This window comes from Pyrus communis, chromosome 16 (genome assembly GCF_041283825.1).
Source record: "Pyrus communis isolate YQ-2024b chromosome 16, ASM4128382v1, whole genome shotgun sequence".
In the NCBI taxonomy this organism is placed as follows: domain Eukaryota; kingdom Viridiplantae; phylum Streptophyta; class Magnoliopsida; order Rosales; family Rosaceae; genus Pyrus; species Pyrus communis.
Window position 1 is genome coordinate 15892805 of NC_142580.1, and position 11395 is coordinate 15904199.

The 11395-nt window shown below is 41.8% G+C and overlaps 2 protein-coding genes across 2 annotated transcripts; one reads left to right on the forward strand and one right to left on the reverse strand.

The window, feature by feature from the left end:
* Positions 1-3372: 3372 nt before the first annotated feature.
* LOC137730616 (senescence-specific cysteine protease SAG39-like) lies at positions 3373-4552 on the reverse strand. Its single transcript, XM_088687954.1, has 2 exons — positions 4129-4552; positions 3373-3965 (listed from the first exon to the last, which is right to left on the reverse strand). Exons 1-2 carry the CDS (start codon positions 4550-4552, stop codon positions 3373-3375), a joined length of 1017 nt encoding a protein of 338 aa, XP_088544080.1.
* A 747-nt stretch (positions 4553-5299) lies between these two features.
* LOC137733024 (uncharacterized) lies at positions 5300-7504 on the forward strand. The gene has a single exon (XM_068472252.2). The coding sequence runs from the start codon at positions 5594-5596 to the stop codon at positions 7193-7195; it is 1602 nt and encodes a 533-aa protein (XP_068328353.2). The 5' UTR covers positions 5300-5593; the 3' UTR covers positions 7196-7504.
* The last annotated feature ends 3891 nt before the right edge of the window (positions 7505-11395 follow it).

Below are 11395 nucleotides of genomic sequence, written 5' to 3' on the forward strand. Positions count from 1 at the left end.
AGGAACCCTTTTGTTGGCCTTCTTCCATGTACATGCCATAGTACTCCCCTCCCCTATCGGATCTCAAGATTTTAATTTTCATGTCCAATTGGTTTTCAACCTCCGTTTTAAAGATTTTGAAACACTCTAAAACTCTTGACTTTTCTAGAATTAAAAACACATAACCATATCTTGAAAAATCATCTATAAAAGTCACAAAATAGACATTTTTGCATATAGTTTGAACTGGAAAGGGACCACACACATCGGAATGGATTATCTCTAACAAGTTTTGACTTCTGTTCGCACCAAATTTTCTTTTAGTATGTGTTATAGTGTCAACAACTAAACAATTTGGAACCACACAAACATCACAGATTAACTACCAAAGATCACTCTTTAAAACGCAAACACCAAGAACATTGTTCAAATTATTTTTCTCATAAATCCTGATACTTTCATCGTCACCAATGAAAGAGAAACCAGACTTTACAAGTTTTGATGCAGAAATTAAACTCCTTCGCAAGGAAGGTACATAGAGTACATCTACTAACTCTAAAACTACTAGATAAACAGAGCTTCAGTGTGCCTAGCGCCTCCACTGCAACTTTATTTCCATTCCCAACATGCACTTGAAAAACTTCATTTTTTGTTGTAATCCTTCTAGTGAAACCCTGCAAGGAATTGGTGATATGCACCGAGCAGCTAGTGTCAAACCACCAAGTATTTGGAGGAGCTTCAACAAGATTTAACTCAAAACAAACAAAAACATTTTCAATTTTAATACCTTTCTTGTTAGCCCATTTGATGCTTTTGTCGCAGTCCCGTTTCATGTGACCATACTTCTTACAGAAATAGCACTTAATGTTTTCAACATTCACCTTAAAAGCTTGAGATCCTTTGGAAGAAGATGGAGTACCAATGGCATGAGAATTAGATAAGTTATAGGGCTTGTATTTCTTACCAGAATACACCAGAGGCTTCTTCCCATTGTCTACTTGAACAAAGTTCACCACATTAGCCTTGCCCTTTTTGATTCTGTTATCTTCATTCACACAGATTGAGATCATCTCATCCATCGCCCATTTTTCCTTCTATGTGTTGTAGATCTTAAGCTGCTCAAAAGATTCAGGCAGAGAATTGAGAGCCATGTGAACGACAAAGGTTTTGTCCACAGGGACATCCAAATCCTTCAGCTTTCCTGATGCATTAACCATCTTCAAGATATGCTGCCTCACACTCCCATTCCCACTTTTGAGCAAGAGTCATTATTTGTCATTCATGCATTATTTGTATGACAATTTTATTAGAAAATTGAATTACAACAATCCTTAAGTCTTTGAACAAAACGATGGTTAGTTCAATCTTCCAATGAGAATTTCATCCACTAATTCAAGATTTGAACCATTTTATTATTTCTTTCTTTGAAAAGAAATAGAAACATGTTATAAACCAAGAATCACAATTTGATGTCACCTTCAAGAAACAATATTTCATAAAAGACTCACTTTGATGAGCATTTTCAAACAATTGATTCAAAGATATCCCATATATGATTATCAATCACAGTTTGAATTCTCCTTGTAAGGCTCGTTGCAAAACAAATACTGAAGAAGCCAACATATATATATACATACACACACACGCAGTGCAATCATGTTATATGAAAAGAAAAACCAAAACCAACTAGGTTGGCTCTGATACCAAATGTAAACTTTAATAAAACCTAGGGTTAATGCTACAAGGTTTTGGCGACATGGAACATGTGGTATTTTTTAAGAACCGGTGTTAGTAATAGTTCAGAATTTTACGTGAAGAAGCCATTACACAGATTGAAGCCTCTTACTTTGATCTTCTACTCAATGGAAACCTTATGTTCTCTTCTAGTAATGGATCTAGATTTGATCTCAGAAAATGGAACCAACTTTCCTTAAGCAGGGACCAAGTATATATAGACATCTATAGGCATCTCATCATAACTGCCTCCTCCCATTAAGGATGGCAGTTTAATAACTGCAAGCATTACGGTTGTCTTTCGATCATGGGGTGTTTCTCTACTTCATCACGTAATCCTTATGGTCCTACATTATAGGAGATTCAATTAACCAAGTCAGTAACTCCTAACTGAACTCTAGTGTCTGATATAGATAATTAACCTTAATTATAATTAGTAAAATCCAAATAAGTTCCAACATAACCATCAAATCCTCCCCAAATTTCTCTCATTATTCTCAGGATTTGTTAGCACTTTTACAGAAGATATGTTCTATTGGGATTTTCAACCAAAGCCCAGATTATATCCCTAATCAGTGACATTATTCCTAAGAAAATTAGCAATACATTCTACCCAGAAATTAATCTGACAGAAGTTTGATTTGATTGTGGATATTGAATGGGAAGATAATTATTTTAATCTTGGGCCAAGAGAGAAAGAGAGATAGAGGGAGGATTCGAGGGGAGGCTTTGGCGGCAACGAGTAGGAGTGTCCAGAGTCTGGTTACTGGCGGCTGATGAGGTTTATCTGGTTGCGTGGACAGCATCTGCTACTTCTTTGTTTTTTTATTCTTAAGTGTAGATGGAGGAGGCTTTGGCGACAGGAGTTGGGGTAACCACTCCTAGAATGGGGTTGGTCGGCGTGGGTGACTTTCTGAGTTGCTAGGGCGAGAGACTGTCGGGATCCGGGGTCGGTGGGAAAGCGGTGGTTGCCTTCTTTATTTTTAGTTTTAGTTTCTTAATTTTATTAAAAGTTAACGGGGTTAAGGTTAGGTTTAAATGGCTGGACACTTGTCAAAGAAATAAGAAAGGAGACATATAAGAGAAACCAAATTAGGGACAGCTGACCCGTGGCCACAGTTTCCTAAGCAAAACGCCAAACATCAGAACTTCTTTCTTCCTTCTTCAAGATGTCAAAGAGGGTGGCCATGGACTTCATTTTGGATCCTGTAATCTTCACTGGGGTGGGAATTTGGACAAAGTTCCAAGGATTCGAACAAAATACCTCATTCCTTATTTAAGGGTCCTTTCACATTTTTTTGTTCATGTGTAAAAGGTTAAATATATTAATTGTTCATACGTGGAAAAAAGAAGAAGTGCAAGTCAGCAAAACTCTTTACTTGAAATATGGTATAAAAATGTTATACCAGGACTTTTAGTGTGTTTGTTTGGGCTTCGTATTAGTTAGGTTATTTTGCATATCCATTGTCTTCTTGTTTAACGAAAAGGATCGGGATAAGTTGTTCATTTAGTAATTAATTTATAACACTTGGTAGTTTAGATACATATATATGGCATATTGTACTAAACGTACAAGTTGATCATGTACATATCATGACATATATACCTTGGAGGTATTAATATTATACATTGTAGGTATGGATTTTGATGGTAATCATATTATGCAGTGGGGTACGAGGCTTCCATAGCAATGCCACAAAGACCTTCCTTTGCCTCAACATCTCTTTGCATTCTTATGTACCCTTCTTCACCCCATTCTGCGCCCCATGAGTTCTTCACCAACCAATACTTGGTCCCATCAGCACTTACTCCAAAACCAACTGCGGTAACCCCGTGATCAAGACTTGTTCCACAAGTTCCTGTAAAGACACCACTTGAATAGAATTGAAAGTCGGAACCACCAGCATCAATGGCAACAGAAATTGGTTGATTAGCAACAGCCTTCAAAAGGGCAGCTTCACTGTTTGCAGGCACATCTTCGTGGCCAGTTATCGTGGCTGCATGACTGGCCTCCTTCTTGGTGTTGCAAGTATCATCAACACCCGTGTAAGGGTAATTAGTTTCAGTACTAAGCCCATGGTTTTGAGTGATGAACTGAAATGCATCATCCATTAGACCACCCTCACAACCTTGGTCCACACCGCTTGTGTCACAATCGACTAGCTCCTGCTCAGACAAAGATATCAATTTACCAGTTGTAAGCTTAGTAATCCCTTCCATAGCTGCCACAGCTGAAAAAGCCCAGCAACATCCTGCAAGTATTTCATTGAAATTAAATAATTTGTTGTTTTTGATGGATGAATTAAATAATGGTTAGATACAGACATAGAGTTTTAATTTGCAATTCAATCATAGTTAGAACATAAGAAACTATCTGATCAAGTTCCAAATTTGTTTCCAAATAAAATTGATTACCACATTGGCCTTGGTCCTTGATGGGTGTTACAGCTCCTTTCTTTCTCCAATCTATAGTAGCTGGTGCTGTAACATTTTCATATTTGAAAGAAGTTGTCTTTGTGGAACATTCATGCCCCATGAATCTATTTCTAGATGTTTTGAATTCTTCATTTGTAAGGTCTGCAAATTGATTGACCTTCAATTTGTATGGTTTATTTGCATCATTGTTGGAAGATTCTATAAAATCCACATTTGCTTTGAATATATTGAAACGCTTCTCCTTCTCGTTAATGTTGGTATATGCACGTCCATAACGAGCCATCCATTGCTCGTATTTTCCATACATTGATGCATCTTGAAGAGTGCGAGAAGTGGCGTGAGAAGACAAGGCTCCCAACATGAAGATCAAGGCAAAACACATGCACTTGCAGTAGTACTCCATGATATAGCTAGTAAGGGAAGCAACTAGGGATTTGATGGAGTAAATGAATTCAAGAGAAGGTATACTGAAATGGTAGACTCTTCACGATTTATATAGATAAGAGATGACGTTGCTATCTCCGTGCCCTAAAAGTTGGTCTGTAAACTTCGTGCCCTATAAAATGTTCTGATATAAACCTGCAAGGTTTTGCTTCTATGACTATTGTTTTAATTTAAAGTCACGATAAACTACTAGCAAAACTTATGTCCTTATGTGCATCGCTAGTCTTTGCTTTCCCTGCCAGCTAAAAGTCAAAGCTTCAGAATCTCGCAGCGTGGTTCTCTATCCAAATATAGCTTTAGTTAATAGACATAGGTGATGCTGGTAAAAATCACTGTTAGCTTTTAACCAAAAACAAAAAAAAAAATGAAAAAAACAAAACAAAATTACTGTTAGCTGAAGACGATCACACATGATTCAAGGGACCATAAAATCCCACACTTAATTAGAGCCTAAATTTAGATTAGGGACTGTACATACATGTAACTAAACAAAAATTAAAAACCCCCTCCCTCTCTCTCTCTCTCTCTCCCTCTCTCTCTCTCGACTTTCCAAAATTAAACCTCTTTCAATAACAAAACGCGTGGGGTCAAACTCTCTATAACATCCATCGTCGTCGTTTGTCTTTCTCAAATAACAGACCCTCCTTGTTTAATGCTGTTTTTACACAATTCCACCTTGCAGCTGCCCTCTTTCTCTCTCCCTATCCCTCTTTTTTTTCCAAACATATTTTCCTTCCCCATAGATGGCTCCCCTCACCTCTCGTCGTCCGTCTGCCTCTTTTCGGACGACGAGCGGAGCTATCTCCATCCTTTCCATCACCATCGCCATTTTCTCAACAACACACCAACGACGTCCGTCTCTTGGATTTCCTATCAATCGCCACAACAAAATACAATAGAAAATACCTAAATTCTAGATTCTAGGCTTAGCTTATAAATATTGAATTTTCTTTTTTAAAAGATTTGGCTGCGATTTGAATAATTTCGTTCGATCGCGACCATGTCACAATCGATCTTAGCCCCATTCCAACTTTTGGAACTCAACGTGATATCGGCGCAGGACCTTGCACCCGTATCACGGTCCATGCGCACTTACGCCGTTGCATGGGTGCATCCTGATCGTAAACTCTCAACCCGGGTGGACACCTCAGGCCACAACAATCCTACATGGAACGACAAGTTCGTGTTCCGGGTCGATGAGGACTTCTTGCATGACGACACATCCGCTGTCATGATCGAGATCTACGTCCTACATTGGTTTAAGGACGTTCACGTGGGAACTGTCCGTGTGCTGGTTGGGAACCTCATCCAAACCCCGATGCGACCCCACCACCACCACCCTCAAGTGGGCATGCGTTTTGTGGCGCTCCAGGTGCGTCGTCCCTCGGGCCGGCCACAGGGGATTCTAAACATCGGCGTGGCGCTGCTTCACAGCTCCATGCGTAGCATGCCGTTGTATTCCCAACTCAGCACCTCAGCCGTTGGATATAAAACTTTGATGGGCGAGGACGACGCACCGCGCAGCACCAAAACCCACCATACCGGAAGCCAAATGACGACGAATTCGAAGCCCCAGCTACGGCGCACCAAGAGTGACTCCAGCTCCATGTTAGGGTCGGAGCTGAGAGACAAAGAATTCAAGCACAAGGGTAAAAAGGGAAAAGCGAGTTCCGTGGTTATCTCGTCAGACATCAGCGCGAGAAAGAAAAAGAAGGGTCGCGGTTCCAAAGCGAGCTCGTTGGTTGGCGGCGCATCAGATATAATTTACAGGAAGGGCAAAAAGGGAAAAGCAAGTTCTATAGTTAGTGCATCGGACGTTAGCTACCGAAAAGGGAAGGCGAGCTCCATGCTCAGCGCCTCGGATGTGGGCCCACCAAAGAGCTGGAAAGACAAAAAAGGAAAGCCAAGCTCTGTACTCAGCGCCTCTGATGTCGGCGCGCGGGACCCACCGAAGAACGATAGCAGTAACAATGAGAAACCGGTCAGCTCTATCCTCGGCGCCAACGAAGCAGAAGAACCGTCGAGAAAGATGCGCGGCAGTAACAAACCCTCCCCGAAATTCCACCTGGTGGACAATTACGGTGCCACCCCTACGCGGAAGTCGACTCTGCCAGTTGGCAAGTCGCCGTTGCAGAGGTTGCAGTCGCCCTACGACGCGTATGCAACACCAAGGAAGTCGAACCTCATGCCCGTGCCGTTCATAACAGAGTCGGAGCTGGGGCCATCGCCGTCGGAGGTGGCTGCGGCGATCGCGAAGGAGCGAGTGGACCAGGACAACGAAAGCTCGGTGGTAGTGGGCGCGTGGAACGAGGACGACAGCGTGGAAGGGTTGCAATCGAAGCTGGAGCGGTGGCTAACGGAGCTCCCGCCAGTGTACGAGAGGGGAGAATTCTCGAGCTTTAAATCCAGCGAAATGCGCCATACACGGCGGCACAGCGAAGGAAGCAATGGGTTGTTCTCTTGCTTTAGTAACATATGTGGAATAGAGTGCTCCGTCGTATGCGGGTCGGGCGATAAAGAAAAACCTCGGAAGAAGAATAGGAGTAAGAATGGCCGGCGGGTCCATCGGAGCCCTTCAGTAGGAAATCTAAACAACGTCTGATCAACCCAAATGTTGATGGGTTTACAGGTCGGAACTTCAGCGGGAAACGTTCGGGTAGATGAGAGTAACGGCTTTGCTGGTGCTAATTACACCGAGATGTACTATTAGGAAAATAACAATTGATATATATATATATATATATATATATATATATATATAAATTGGGGGTTGAGGTTCACACTGGGGGTGCGGGATAAGGATGTTCACACTGGGGGTTGATGTTAGTGAGTTGAGTTGAGCTCGGTTAGGTCACATTGTTCCCATTTCCCACATTTTTAATTTTGTTTCTATCAAATTTCTGTTGTCTAATCTATATTTATCTCTATTAATTAATAAAACATCATTGTCAACCAAAATCCTACAAAATTACCAATTTAACCTTTTAATTAAGACAAAACATGAATAAGAAATATATAACAGAAATGAATTTCACACAACCAAATTTTCCTTTTTTTTTCCAAAGCCTCATCTGCATGTAATCCTAACATATCTCTAACTTTAAAAAAAAAAAAAAAAAAAAAAAATTCTCACTTCCATATTCTCTATCACTCTATTCCTCTTTCCTTCTATTTCAAAAACACAAAAAAAAAAAAAATAAATAAATTCTCACACACACTATGTGTGCCCATATGCTAGTATCTATTAATAGAATATTGGGTATATATAGGGGGAGAGGGCCGGCCATAGTGTTAGGGTTTTACCTTACACATGGCAGCATCCTATTGGCTAAGGTTTTATGGAGAAATATTATCAAGATATTAAATAGGAAATAATATCTTGAGATAATTGAGTAATTATCCCTAATTGAATTAAATAGGGATTACTTACTTGAATGGAGTCAATCTTCAATTGGGAATGTATTAAAGATAGGATTTGGGTAATTAGTCCTTATCTTTAATGCTTTGACTTTTCCTTGCCAAGGGCAGGTGAGTTGTGGACAGTCGTATTCAGCAGCTAGGATATTTAGGGGTGTGAACTGCGTGTGGGAGTATCTAAGGAGCCTGCCTATTTATTGAGGGCAATCTTGTCTTTCTTGAGCAAAAGTCCTCGTGTCACCTCTAGAATTTTTGGAATTATTTTAGGCTCCACAAATGCCCTCACACCTGCTGGGTTGCACGTAGGAAAAAGACAGTAAGTGTAGAAATCTCAAGCTGCATGGGCTTGTAGAATTGTTTCCTAATTTGAACTTGATCTCCTTCCTTGATTTGGAGATAGACTTCTTCTAGGAAAAGGAAACCAATTGCCCCCAATACCTATTTAATTATGCCTTAAGCAGGGAATTAAATAAATTTGGAGAACAATCATCATTCCAACAAGGAAGAGAGAAACCAGAGCAAAATTTCCCCCCACCCCTAGCTTTCTTTTTCTCTTGCCCTTGCAAAGAGTCGTCTCTCGTTGTTGTTCTTCTTCTCCGTGCCGCACCAAGGTAAGAAAAATTTGAATTTTCTTCTTCTTGATTTTTTGGGAGTCTTGGGACTTGAAAAATTGGCTTAGCGAGGGCTGGGGAGGCGTGAGTGACGTGGTAAGGATACCACGGGGCTGCTGTGCTGTGGTGGTGTGGCGATAGAGTTCGGTTGGCATGGGCCAGGTGTTTGGCTCGGCTTGAACCGAGGTGACAGGCGCGCTGGGCGTGGGGAGGCCAGCTTGGGCTGAACCTCTATGGCTACTAGGCATGGGCCCATGCAAGCGAGAGGAAAGAGAGTGGAAGAGACGGACGTGGGCCAACTCTTGGGTCTTGGTGGTCTGGGCTAAGAGGCCTGGGCCTTGCTGGAACGCATTGGGCGCGAATGAAGAGAGGGGAAGGAGGCGCGGACCTCCTCCTGTGCTGGGTTGAGTTGTGTGGGCTGCATGCATGAGTGACCAAGGGCCTTTGGGCCATGCTGCTCAAGAGAGAGAGAGAGAGAGCCGAGTTTGGGCCGTGGGGCCTAGCTTGCTACTTGGCTACTGCGGTTTTGGCTAATGCTGAAGGAGAGAGAGTGAGAGCGAGCTGGATTGTGGGGCTTCGTGTTGGGCTTTGTGGTTTTTTATTTTTTTATTTTTTTTTATCTCTTCTTGCAAACTACCTTCTAAATATTATTCTTCATACTTTTTGCAGAGATTTCGAGATGTCTTCCTCCAATCGCAAAAGTGACGAATATCCTTCACCCTTGTACCGTCAAGGTGGTTTTTTTCAGCAAAGTGGTCTACTTCAAGGCTGCACATGTCAAGATCAATTCCGATGAGTTGTTTTGGGATTTCCTTGAGACGTACAAGCATGCGATTCCATCAGAGGTTTGTGTCAAGTGGGCGAAACATGATAGCTGCCATGAACTGTGTGGCGACGAGGGTGCCACTGCTAGGAAGAGGGCTACCAAATTCCATCTATATTACTTCGTGTTGTGATTTACTTTTCCTATGTCGCGTATTTTTCCAGGAGGTGATCTGATCCATGAAATGCACGCCTGCTCAGTGCTCCCCAAATGCAGTTCATGCGGTGGTGGGGTTCTCGAACTTGAGCAGGTTCTTTAATCTTGACTTTACCATAAATGAGTTATGGTACTTCTTTGAAATTGGCCACAAAGAAGGCGTGGGGAAGTTGGGGTATCGCCATAGGTTGCTTGATGTTTCTTGCAAAGGTGATCATGAGTGGGCGAGAGATACCTTGGAGGTAAGTAGAGAGTGGGAGTCTGACTCATCTCCTGAGCTGCGTGTTTCGACTGTCTTTATTAGTGGTAAGTGAACTGCTTTGCTTGAATTTTTGTTGAGCTACTCCATGACTTCAATTTACTGATTGTCCTTCTTACTTTGTGTATATTCGGAATTTGGCTCAACTCCAAGAGCTTTGGTAGATATGAAGAAAATGCATATCGCCTTGGGCATTCTTACTGAGTACCACGGGTAGTGCTGGCTGCTCAGTCCTATTTGTCGGGAGAAAGGTAGGTTGCCTTCGGAGAAAAAGATAAAGTGGATAAAGGATGAGGTGCTTGCTCGTCCGATCACTGCTGTAAAGCTTGCTGCTAATGAGGGTGGATATAATAGATCTTCCTTACCTGCTTATGAGCCTTCAGCTAAGAAGAAACCAATGACTTATTCTGCTGCTCGCAGGGGCTCGTCTTCTGTTGAGAAGCTTGTTATCGATTTGACTTTTCCTAAAGGGACGAAAAAGATCGTTGAGTCAGAGCCTATGAAACTTGTTACTCCGAAGGTAGCCACGACCATTGCTGAGAGGAGCAGAAAGGTTCGGTGGTGCCCTTGGTGTTTGGTTTTATGTTGAAGGTTTGAAGCAAAGTTCGGTTCGACTTTTGAGAGGCTCGCCGCAATGAAGAGCAAGAAGGTGGATTCTACTGCTAAGGTGGCGCTTGGGCCTGTTCCTCTTTTTGTTGTGACTGATTCATCTGCTGAGAAAGAGAAACCTGCTTGCACGAGCGGTTGCGAGAGATCCACTGAGTCTAAGGCTTGAGAGTTTCTCGAGGTTTGTACGGTGATGAAGGTTGACCTGTTTGAGGACGTTGATGCATACGCCAAGTTCGTTGACAATGTTGGGAAAGTTGTCATCTGCTCAGACTTTTTTACAAAACGTCCTGCCTACTTGAAAAGGTCCTCCCTGATTGCTACAATGCACAAGACTTTAATCCTGGTAATTGAGTCTATGCGCGTTGATCAGGATTAGCAGAATTGGCAGGTGCTTACTAAGTGCTCAACGAAATGGCATAACGTGAAACCTTTGTTTGTTGATATAACAAGCCCATTATTTAAAAATCATAACAATGAACCACCACATAAATTAGAAAGCAAAAAACCTACATCCAAAAGTACCCAGAAGCTAAAATGATAGAAATAAGGAGAAGGGGTATTTATATGTACTTGTCATTGTTGCAATCCATTTTTTTGAGCAGTAGCAGCAGCAACTCAACCGTTACCGCCCAAATGCCATACCCTCTTTGCCTTCTCTCTTTACGCACAGACTCTCTATCTTGGGTGAAGAATCGAATTGAGAAACCCATCTGCCAAATTAAAGTGGGAGAGAGCAAGGAATTGACTCTTTGGATTCGAGAACATATATACGGAGAAAACTTCGAAAGATAGAGAAATAAACCAAAAAATCAAACATGAGAATCAAATGGCTTACCAACTGGGTAGGTTTTTAATTTCTTATGCAGTGCGTATGTAGCAGTTATATAGGTTGCAGCAATCAAGTGAACTGGAACTGCTGAGTCAGCA